Source organism: Conger conger, chromosome 12 (genome assembly GCF_963514075.1).
Source record: "Conger conger chromosome 12, fConCon1.1, whole genome shotgun sequence".
Taxonomy (NCBI): Eukaryota; Metazoa; Chordata; class Actinopteri; order Anguilliformes; family Congridae; genus Conger; species Conger conger.
In genome coordinates this window covers 44,693,331-44,705,426 of record NC_083771.1, presented here as the reverse complement: position 1 = coordinate 44,705,426, position 12,096 = coordinate 44,693,331, and the positions used below count along the sequence as shown (strand labels likewise).

Here is a 12,096-nt window from a genome sequence, read left to right as displayed (position 1 = left end):
TTAATACAAAAATGTCTCTGTAAAATTAAATCTTTTGGAAAATGAAAATCATGAAAATTTGGAAATCAAAAATGTGTTCTTTTATACTAACACACACACAAAAATTAACATATATATCATAAAGTATAGGGTGCCTAAGACTTCTGCACAGTACTGTATATATTATCCCACAGCTGGAGAGGGCCCTCAAAAATTCCAGTCGAATGGGGGACCCTAACAACAATCCTGCTACCATAATAATCTGGTCTACTTCAGCGAAGCCATACACAGCTGAAGGAATAATAAATTATTCAAATGTTAAAAATCATCCCGACAACTAAACCATGTCATATAATAAATAAAATGCAACCCATGTTGTAAAGGCACTAAAATAATTGTATGCAGTATGTACTCACCAGAATTGAACCCTGCTGTAATGACAAACATCTCCAATGGCACAGCCAATTTCGAGACTCTAATGTGACATGGACCTGTAAAAAGAAACCAGTCATTTTAAAAGAGTAACATGGTGGTTTGAATGTGACATTTGCCAGTTGTCTTTAGGCAAAAATAACACAATACAATGCATACTTTTTTATTTTAAAACATATTTTTCTAAGCCTAAATTTCCCACAATAAAAGTTTACCCAACTGTCTTGGTGTGGAAACAAGAACGGTCAATTAGCTATGATTGACAGACTGTGCTCCCACTTTCCACACATTATTGTTTGTTACCATTGCTACCTCCATGATACACGCTTATCTTGGGAGACTGAATTTTCACAAGCTAGCTAACATAGTATATCAAGTATTAGTATGCGACATGGCTCAGGCAGTCAGAGCAGTCGTCTGGCAGTTGGAGGGTTGCCGGTTTGATCCCCCGCCCGGGCTGTGTCTAAGTGTCCCTGAGCAAGACACCTAACCCCCAAATTCTCCTGACGGGCTGGTCAGTGCCTTACATGGCAGCCAATTGCCGTGAGTGTGTGTATGAATATACACTCTCTTCAAACTCCAGAAACCTTTATCGTCAGAACAATATTTATAATCACTTCACCTCCCCTCCAATACATTATTATCCAAAGGAACTATGGTGGTCTTTTTCAGCATTTTTATTGCGTTCACATGGAATCACAGTAGACAGCAAACCGGATGTTATTATAGTGGACGAGATCACCGTGGTACAATTTGATTTGACGGCAAAGAACTCCATGGGTGAATGTGAAGCATCAATTGTACAGCGCTTTGGATAAAGGCACTATATAAATGCCAACCATTTACCAAGTATTGATAGACAAGGTAAGAACGAATACTTATCCAATGATCATTTTTGCTAGATAACTCGACAAGTTAGGATAAAAGCACGACTATAATGTCCTTATGAAAACAACTAGCTAGCTAGATAATGCTACATGAATATAACCAGAAAAGGTCTACGGGTCCTTAAGTGAACCTAACCTTAGTCAAATATTTACATTGTCTTGCCTGGAGGCCAGCAGTGCAAACTGTGGGTCAGGAGTTATAGGGGAGGGATAAGGAGAGTGGTTATCCTCGTGACGCACTACAAGGAGCACATTCTGGTTGACAATAGGACGATACATTTCAAAAGGCTTACTTCTCCAAAAAAGGGTTAGGTGATTGGTTCATCTCTGTACTTATTTCCAAATTGTAATCTTGCCTTCCATTGCATCTTGTGGTATAGTAGCTTCAAAATGGCTTGCTTTAATCCCAAAGACAGCTCTCTGGTCTTCATGCAGGTTTAAAATTAGCTCACTAAACAGAATGCCTCACTATGAAGGACTTTTGATAAGCCTTCATTTTTAAGCTAAGAAAAAAATATTGGATATGGACATAAAATCTTGTGATGTAGGAGGCAGAATTGTGTCATTATGATAATAAACTACTGCATTATGAAATAAAAACATACCAGGAGGTTTATATGGAGACATCTTAAATATCCTTAGGATCCTCATGAGATTCATAACAGAGCAAACATAAGCCTCTCGAAAGGAACCTGCAAAATAAAATGGACATCAGAACACAAGCAGTGCCAAGACTGCAGCTCTGTATTTCTTACTTATCAGTTTTATTCTTTTCACTTATTTTCTCGACAGTTTGGAATGGCTACTCCACGGGACCCTGCAGAAAGTATGGTAACGGTCAAGTGATTAGTGGTTTCTTATTCATCTGTGCATTCACACTGATGCTGCAATCTCTGCAGCTGATGCAGGGGAGTCTGTGGTGTTAAAATAATCAGGCGGGTGTTTTGGGGAGGATTGCATGTCTACACTCTCCATAGTCAAGGATCACAACATGAACACTCTTAGAAATAGCTGCACTAAGCAAAGCAGGCTGACTTACCTTCAATTGTACCCCATAAGGCGAATGCGATGGATATCAGGATGCATGGAACTGAGACGTGGATGTAATATAGCAACAGAGCCCTGTTGCTTTCATCTAAGAAGTAAGAAAAAGTCAGAATTAACACACATGTACTTGCACACATTATTTGAGATATGGAACAATATTTTTATTAATCATGTGCTGGGTCATAACAGTGCTAAGATAAGTATTTAGGGAATATGAGGAATTCCCTAAAATATAAAATGTATTTTCTTTTATGAATTTATTTCAGATCTTTCCCCTTTTCTCCCAATTTTGTTGGCAATTGTACCCTATCTATATCAATTATGCATGTTATCTAGGATACACCACACACATACGATCACGTCCCCCGGCAGCAAGAACGGATCTAACGATCCGGAGAGCGACACGCCTTCTTCTCCAGGCCGCATCGTCTCCATGTGACTGTGACTCCGAGGCGATCGGGGCTGTTGTTGTATGCGGTGAGCCTCCCCCCGCTGAGTCCTCCCTCCTCCCTCGGGGTGGCGAGCCAATTATGCCGCTCCCCGTGACCCGGCCAAACTCATCCTTTTGGCCCTGCGGTGTGCAACTACAATGAACAGAACCGCAACAGCAAGGTTCGCTGCATCTTAGCCTGTTGCACCACCGCGGCTTAAAATGTATTTTATAACCAATATGCCCGGTTGTTTATATTCTCAGAGGCTAGCTTACCTTCTCTTTGTAGAATATCTCAAGAACTTACAAGGTTGGTTTGATTGAAATGAGATCATACGTCAAAGTAGAGCTAATTGGCCCAAATGCAAAAAAAAATTAATGGATTTTACAGTCTGAAGGCAGTAGAAACAGTGTGTGCAAGTCAAATTCCCTATTTCACAAAATTGTGCTCTTAAGATTCAGAAAAATTGCTTGTTTGTGTCAATGAACCATTCATATCTTTTAAATATCATCACAAATAAGTGCACTCACAGTTCCCTTGCCTCAAGCTCCCATAATTCATTGCAGGCACTCACTCAGCACTTTATTAGGAACATTTTTACTTTATTACACCTACATATTCATGTGATTTTCTAATCAGCCAATTGTGTGGCAGCAGTGCAATCATGTTGATACAGGTCAGGAGCTTCAGTTAATGTTCAAATCAACCATCAGAATGAGGAACAAAATTGACTTTGACCGTGGAATGATTGTTGGTGGCAGACATGGTGGTTTCAGTATCGCATAAACTGTTGATCGCCTGGGATTTTCACAGAATGTGAATTCACAGGTTTGCAAAGAATGGTGCAAAAAACAAACAAAAAAAATCCACTGACAGAAATGCCTTGTTAATGAGTGATGTCAGAGGAGAATGGCCAGACTGGTCAAAGCTGCCAGCAAGGTGACAGTAATGCAGATAACCACACATTACAACAGTGGTATGCAGAAGTGCAGCTCTGAGCACACAACGCATCATAACTCTACGTGGATAGGCTACATGGCTCAGGCAGTAAAAACAGCCCCTGCCCGGGCTGTGTCGAAGTGTCCCTGAGCAAGACACCTAACCCCCAATTGCTCCTGATGAGTTGGTCGGGGCCTTGCATGGCAGCCAATCGCCGTCGGTGTGTGAGTGTGTGTATGCATGGGTGAATGGGTGAATGGGTGAATGGAGAAGCATCAATTGTACAGCGCTTTGGATTAAGGCGCTATATAAATGCCTGCCATTTGCCATTTGCTACAGCAGTAGAAATAAAAAAATAAGTTGAATAAATACTGCTCACTGAGTCTAAATTCATAAAAATAAAATAAGCTATTTGATAAGACTACTTCCACAATAATGGTAAATAACAACCCCTCGCCCCCTTGTTACAGGAGTCCCCCAGGGCTCAGTCCTCGGACCCCTCCTCTTCTCCATCTACACGAGATCCCTTGGCCCCGTTATCTCTGCTCATGGCATCTCCTATCATTGTTATGCCGATGACACCCAACTCTTTCTCTCTTTCCCCCCATCAGACACACAGGTCTCTACCCGTATCTGCACCTGCCTGAGAGACATCCAGAGCTGGATGGGCAACCACCATCTAAAGCTCAACCCAGATAAGACGGAGGTGATCTTCATCCCTGCTTTTACCTCTCCCTTCTCTGATTTCTCCATCTCACTAGGGGATGGACAACAGGCTATCCTTCTCCAAGAACATCGGTGACCCGGGCGTGCAGGTTCTTCCTGTACAACATCCGGAGAATCCGACCCTTTCTCACCACCTACTTCACTCAGCTCCTTGTTCAAGCAATGGTCCTGTCCCGCCTGGACTATTGCAATTCTCTGCTGGCTGGCCTTCCAGCATCTGCCATCAGACCCCTACAACTGATCCAGAATGCTGCAGCCCGTCTGGTATTCAATGTTCCCAGACATTCACATGTCACCCCCCTGCTCAGCAACCTCCACTGGCTGCCTGTTATGGCTCGCATCAAATTTAAAACTTTGGTGCTCGCATACCAGGCAGTTAAAGGATCAGCCCCCGTGTATATTCAATCCCTTATCAAGACCTATACACCAACAAGACCCCTCCGTTCTGCCATTTCGTGCCGTCTGGCGCCTCCCCCTCGCCACACCTGCTCTTCACGCTCACGACTGCTGTCTGTCCTGATCCCACGGTGGTGGAATGACCTCCCGGTGGATGTCAGAACGGCAGAGTCTCTGACCTCCTTCAAGCGCAGACTGAAGACCCATCTCTTCAGGCTATACCTTTCCCTCCCCTTAGACCATAATGGCACTTATGTATAGATATTGTATAGGTATTGTGTTTTTATTGGCTGTTGTTGTATTCTAGCTGCCAACAGTGGTATGCTAGTTTGAATGTTGATTGTACTCTTCAAGGGTTCTGAATTTCTGTATGTTTACACTAGGACTCGGAACTGTACTGTCCTCTCAGGTCTACTTTTGCACTTGTTCTTGTGATTGATTTGCACTTTGTTGTATGTCGCTCTGGATAAGAGCGTCTGCTAAATGCCACGTAATGTAATGTAATGTAATGTAACAATATGTGGATTTGACTAGGTGCAGAATATTCTTCCATCAATTCCCAGTCCATTTGTGCATATTTAAATATACTGCATATATGTATATATTTCATGAAAAATACTGCAAAATACAGCAAGAGCTGTATTTTATCATACATTCAGTGGGAAATTATATGAAGTGAGTTCATACCTACCTTGATTTTGTATACATCGAAGAACAGGAATGCAGATAAAAACTGCAAAAACTGCAGCAGCCACAGATAAAACCAGGGTGCTTATATGCCAATTGGAAAAACCTGTGACAAAGAGTTAAATGAATCAAAGGCTGAACAGAAGAACGTCAGGTGGCATTGTTGGAAAAGGCATGATTTTGTCCTATTTCTTCTTCTCTGTAAGGGAAATGTGTTTTTACAACAACTTTTTATTGCCAAACCGGCAATGTAGCATTCTGTCAGCACAGTGAGGACTGAGTAAGATGTGCTCATTATATCCAGTGGTTATAATGTCAAGACAGGAGTCTGTTAACAGTGTATAGTTATGAAAAATGGGAGTGGCTAAATTACTATTTGCAGATTGCATTTGTATGTTTCTTGACTTTTTCCCCGAAAAGATGTGAGAAGATATGAGGTTGTGGGCTGAAAACGCACAAGAGCTTAGAAGAGCTTGTCACAGAGGAATAGTCGAGTGAACAACATCCCAAAGTCTGATATACCAGCCTTTCTTCCTTATGTCGGCAGACCTTGGATTGGGATCTATATAAGTTGTTATTGAGTGGTAGAGACAGCCCTCCAGGTAATGTTTTGTGTTGGATGGTTTTTGGTTAATTTTGGGATGTTTGCCTTTCCAAATCTCTAGGGGGAGGGTGGTCCAATATTTATCTTATGGGGTAGAGGAAAGATGGAACCATTTCTGGAGATCTATTCTCTATTTGTTGAAAAATATTTTGAAAGTTGTTTAGGGCATTGAACTGGAGTGCGGGATGGATATGAACACCAAGGCTTTAATTATTGGCATATGTGAGGGCAGGGCATTTTTACTTCATGAGTTAAGGGGCATCATCGCAGATTTTGTACAGTTTATCGGGCAATGTGTAACATTTCATGGCCGCAACCTTTGCTTGTACTGTACTGAACTGGTTGACAGATATGTCCTAGAACTCTACTGATTATTTTAAAAATCGTAAGTCTCCCCTACCAACCCATGGTGAAGTTTCCTGAAGAAAAAAACCCCACAGATTTCAGACTGAAGTATAGGCCTATAGTTTTATAACTTGAAGATCTGCATGCATCACCAAAACATTGCTTCATGAAGATCATTCATGCTCAGTACACTGCAATATTGTTGTATGGTTTATGGATGGCTGACATTATTTACATACATTTTTTGCTCGACTGAAATGAGACAGTAATGACAAAACATACTGGATGAGAAATATGCTTATTTCACTATTAAAACATTACACTCTATGTGTTTTCCCCTTTTCTGATAAATGTAATATTTGGAATTAATTAGTATGTGATCACATTCCTTACCCGGTTCTTGTACGTATGCCGTTGCATTGACTGATTCTCTGTCTGTATGGACTGTGCACATGAATTCCCCTCTGTCTTCAGTTTTTACATCCCACAGTTTCATTGAGAAGTTGCCTTTGGGAATCTCCTCACTGAAGAACTCAGCACGCCCTCTGAATCTCTCAGGCTGTGACTCCGGTCTGTACCACCCCTCCATAAACAGCAGCACCTGGATTTCTTCATTTGTCTTCATCCACTCAACTTGTAACTCTCTGAGAGGAACATGGGTGTCCACTGAGCAGTTCAGAATCACATCTTCACCAGCATATGCAAATACAGGCACGTCTGCACCAGTCACCACCAGCCACTCTGAAAAACACAAGTAACTTTTTCATTTGCATTTCATTTTTAATAGGGTGTGGCAAATTTCACCTTCATGCTCCTTTATGCATGTAAAATAATACTTCCTGTTCATTTTATTTTCAGCAAAATGGCTAATTCAGTTTGTTGTCTAATAAATTGAATGCACCATTGAAATAAGTAGCCTGTAGCCTAATGTAGCCACAATAAGCCCCAGTGTAGCCACAATAAGATCCAGCCAGCTGTTGGGCACTTGAGCAAGGCCCTAACCCCGCATTGCTACAGGGGGCATTGTCCTCTGCTTAGTCAACTGTAAGTTGCTTTGGATGAAAATGTCAGCAAAATAACAAATTATTATTATTATCCTTCTCAAAATGTTAGACCGCATAAAAGGTGGTGGGGCTACTTACCAGTATCTATTGTCACATTTGTTTCACTAGACTCTTGTTCAGTTTGAACTACACACTTGTACATTCCTTTGTCTTCGGTGGTTACATTCCTAAGCAGCAGAGAGAAGTTTCCTTTGGAGATTTCTTCAGTGAAAAACTCGGCCCTGCCGCTGTACGCTGGGCTCTGTGATTCTGGCCGACTCTCTCTTCCCAGGAACAGATGCACCAGGCTTCCAGAATCCCTCATCCACAGCACCACCAGCTCATGCAGAGGTATTGGGGTATCCACAGAGCAGGGCAACGTCACAGACGCTCCCAGCTGGACACGTAGTGGCATCGCAGGACCTCGCACGGAAAAACAGATCACTTTGAAATTCCGTCAGAATGCGTGCACTGCAAAAACCTAGAAATTCCTTGGTATTCGTTTTATTTCATTAGCACGTTATGAAACGAAAAATAATTTAGAATATATGTCACATAGCAATAGGCTACATTTGTTCTGTTAATTGAGGAATAAACAAACAGGAAAATAATGAAAAATGAAACTGAATTATTTCGGAAATAATAATGTCGGAATAGAAACGTTTTTAAATCCGTAGGTTAATACTCTGTCGACTTACAGATATGATTCATTCCAAAAAATTCGTTTAAACCTGACATATTTTTCTTATGAAACACCAGATATCGCCGTACTGTGACATGTCAATTACCTTCAGTCCTGATAGCGCAGATCAACGACAGAAACAAACAGAGAACTCTCATCTTGATCTTCATCATTAGGTCTACATAAGCCTGGCCAAAATGCGTGGAGTATTATAATTTAGCGAGGCTAATACAAACGAATTAGGGACCTTCCAATAACGCAAGACAAAAAAATTATTTTAACTTATACTTTCACTTGTATGGCTCCCGCGCCTTTAGTACATGTAACACACACACACACACACACACACAAAACTAGTATACCTGCAGACCGATGAGCAGGAAGTAAAGCTGGGTGTATACTTGAACAACTGGAATAACTAGGGAAAAGCTGAGCAATTTTAGCATCGGCATAAGCATAGGCCAAGTCAGTAAAGTTGTCATCGGCATGTCATAAACTAGAAGTGAGGCATGATTAGACTATCCATCCATCCATCCATTATCTGAACCCGCTTATCCTGATCAGGGTCGCAGGGGGGCTGGAGCCTATCCCAGCATACATTGGACGAAAGGCAGGAATACACCCTGGACAGGTCGCCAGTCCATCGCAGGGCACACGCACCATTCACTCACACACTCATGCCTATGGGCAATTTAGACTCTCCAATCGGCCTAACCTGCATGTCTTTGGACTGTGGGAGGAAACCGAAGTACCCGGAGGAAACCCACGCAGACACGGGGAGAACATGCAAACTCCGCACAGAGAGGCCCCAGCCGACGGGGATTCGAACCCAGGACCTCCTTGCTGTGAGGCGTGATTAGACTATCATTTAAATAATATAATGTGTTATTTATCCGGTGCTTTTATCCAAAACGATTGACAGTGAATTAGATTTAGTGGGGCCAATCCCCCCTGGAGCAATGTGGGGTTGGGGGCCTTTTTTTTTTTTTACATTTTTTATTGTGCAATAAAGTGCAATACAGGGCCACAAAATAATCAGACATTCAAAAAGAACCAAACAAACTAAATAAAACAAACCGCAAACAACCAGAGAGGACGAAAAAAATAATAATAAGGAAATTCAATATAATAAAGATAATGATAACAATGGTGTGCATGTTTATTATGGATGACACACACACACACACACAATAAAAAAGAAACATGAAAAAAATAAAAAAGTAAAACTGTAATGTGTGAAATTGGTGCAGAGGTTACAAATTTTTGGAATCAATGAATGGATTCCAGATTATGTCAAAGTCAGCGGTTTGTTTTTTTAAATTGAGGCAGATATTGAATACATATCAATGGAAAAACTAAGTGTAATATTGATTGTGTTCCTTGATGTCCAATTCATGAGCATAGTTTTCTTGGCGATGATTAGGGCAGGAGAGTATCCTGCTGGATCTGTTGTTTACGTTTATGTTGGATAAGTCTCCAAATACGCAGAGTGGAGGGGAGAGTGGGATGTGGCAGCCCAAACACCCTTGCACCCCCTTATCTCTCTGACCTTCTTCACAACTACACCACAACTCACACTCTCCGCTCCTCCTCAGCTGGCCTCCTGTCTATCCCCACCACCCGACTCTCTGCTATGGGTGCTCGAGCATTCAGCTCGACAGCACCCAGGCTCTGGAACTCTCTACCCATACACATCCGCCATGCAGAGTCACTGTCATCTTTCAAAAAACTTCTCAAAACTCATCTGTTTACTCTTGCATACCCCTGACTGTTTCCTTCCCTTTACATGTTCTTGTGTCTATCTCTGTCTGCTGTCTGTTGGTTTGATATTAATTGTATGTTCATTGTAAATTATTTTTAATTGGATATATTGTATCATGGTTTCTATTTTTGTTGATGATTTTAAATGGGATATTTTGTATCATGTTTTTACCATGTTTATTTTGTATTTTGCCCAATGTAAGGTGACCTTGAGTGTCTAGAGAGGCGCCACTTCAAATAAAATGTATTATTATTATTATTATTATTTATTAAAAGAAGGAAGGGGTTGTCTGTGATGTCCCGCCAGAATTGTTAAATTGGTGTGCAATCCCATGTGGCATGCATATAGCTGTCTGTGGCGCAGGTCTGACGTACCTCAGTGCATGCTGGGAGCTGCTGTTCTTCAGGCACGAGTCTGACAGGCCTCAGTGCATGCTGGGAGCTGCTGTTCTTCAGGCACGAGTCTGACGTGCCTCAGTGCATGCTGGGAGCTGCTGTTCTTCAGGCATGAGTCTGACAGGCCTCTGTGCATGCTGGGAGTTGCAGTCCTTCAGGTCCCTCTGGCTGTGTCTGGATGGACAGGCCCTGAAGTGGACATCCGCCCCCCGCTGACGTTGAAACGCCATTTGCTGTGGCAATTAGAACCAATTTTCAACCAATGAGCTTGAATTATTGTAAAGCTATACAATGTTTTGGTACAGAGTGCCGGCCCATCAACTGCATATTTTGAAGCCTGAATTTAAGGACTATAAGCACAGACAGAGGGTGAGTCAACACGTAAGTGAGCCTTTTTCAATGACAGGAAGGGATTTACAATGGTCTTGTAACAATGTTTTAGCACTAAAATCTTCCCTATTGTTCCTTTAATACCTGACATTCAGTAATAACACTACCAAGTGTGCAGTGCTTCATGAGATGTGTGGACACAGGGAGGCTCTTTCACCACAGAATCTGTCAAGATCCTTCTGAACCTTCATTCTGTGGACCTTTATTGCTCGCTGCAGTTCAAATTGAAAAGTTAGAGTTCAAGTCTGCAGACTAAGATGACATTTGCAAGATTCATTTTTCATCCAGTGAACTATTTCTTGGTTGATAAATAAGTTTGCCGAGGATTATTTAATTTTTTAAATTTTGATCCTGTTGTGGCCCAGATTGAGATTCTTGTTCTTTGATCTCTGATATGTGTGGACCAATAACGTATGCTCTGTACCACATTTCCCAGGATGCTTTGCAAATTAAACCTCTTAACGTCTTAACTAGAAACTGTGCAAGATGTCATCTTGAGGACTGCAGTAATGCTACCTTGTGGACAGACTGACTCCTGTGTGCTGTTCCCTACTCTGGTCGAGAGAGAGGTACCATCTCTACAGCTTCCTCTAGGATCTACAAAGAGAATTATACATGAATTATGTTACTTTAACATAATATAACATAACATAAGAGCTTCATGTTGGAAAGTGGGGACAGCTGAATATTCAAAGAGGTCCACGGACTTACATTTTGATTCAAGTCAGTGTCAAGATTTTCTCATTTATTTCTGTTTTAATTTGTAACCATAAACCCTCTCTCTGCTGCGCCTTGTCTGTTTTCTTGATGAAGAAAAATAAATTTGAAATTTATCCTAATAACACGAGGAGAGATCATTTCCTGACACACCTGATTGTGCAGAGATGATGTAAGAGACCGGCCTTGTCTTCGGCTGCTCTGGACAAACATCCAGTCTCCTCTTATTATCAGTAAAAACTAAAACCAAACGTCATTGTTAGAACACACAGTGAAAGCTATTTAGAGATTTTCATAATTATTACCATTCATTTAGAAGGTTTTACATGATCAATTCCTTTTACAGTGAGGATATTAGAGGATTTTACATTATCAATTCATTTTACAGTGAGGATATTAGAAGGGTTTACATGATCAATTCATTTTATAGTGAGGATATTAGGTTTTACATTATCAATTCATTTTACAGTGTCCCTTGGCCTTGTGACCTAAATGTGATTGTACTGTAATACCTTTGTAAATAGCTCTTCTTGCACTTTTTGTAATTTATACACTTTTTGCACTTTAATTCTTGTCATTATTTACACTGAATGCACTCGACACCCATCATACATTTACATTTTACATTTCAGTC

General features: G+C 41.2%; 1 protein-coding gene across 1 annotated transcript in view; it reads right to left on the bottom strand.

Annotated features, from left to right (window-relative positions):
• The window catches only part of LOC133105661 (uncharacterized), a 48,110-nt gene extending 42,505 nt beyond the window's left edge, over positions 1-5,605 (bottom strand). The window contains exons 1-4 of the mRNA XM_061215895.1: positions 5,529-5,605; positions 2,338-2,433; positions 1,904-1,990; positions 396-470 (exon numbers count right to left, since the gene is read on the bottom strand). Coding sequence (XP_061071879.1) covers positions 396-470; positions 1,904-1,958 — 130 coding nt within the window. The 5' untranslated portion in view covers positions 1,959-1,990; positions 2,338-2,433; positions 5,529-5,605. The remainder of the gene's footprint in view (positions 1-395; positions 471-1,903; positions 1,991-2,337; positions 2,434-5,528) is intronic.
• Positions 5,606-12,096: the final 6,491 nt, after the last annotated feature.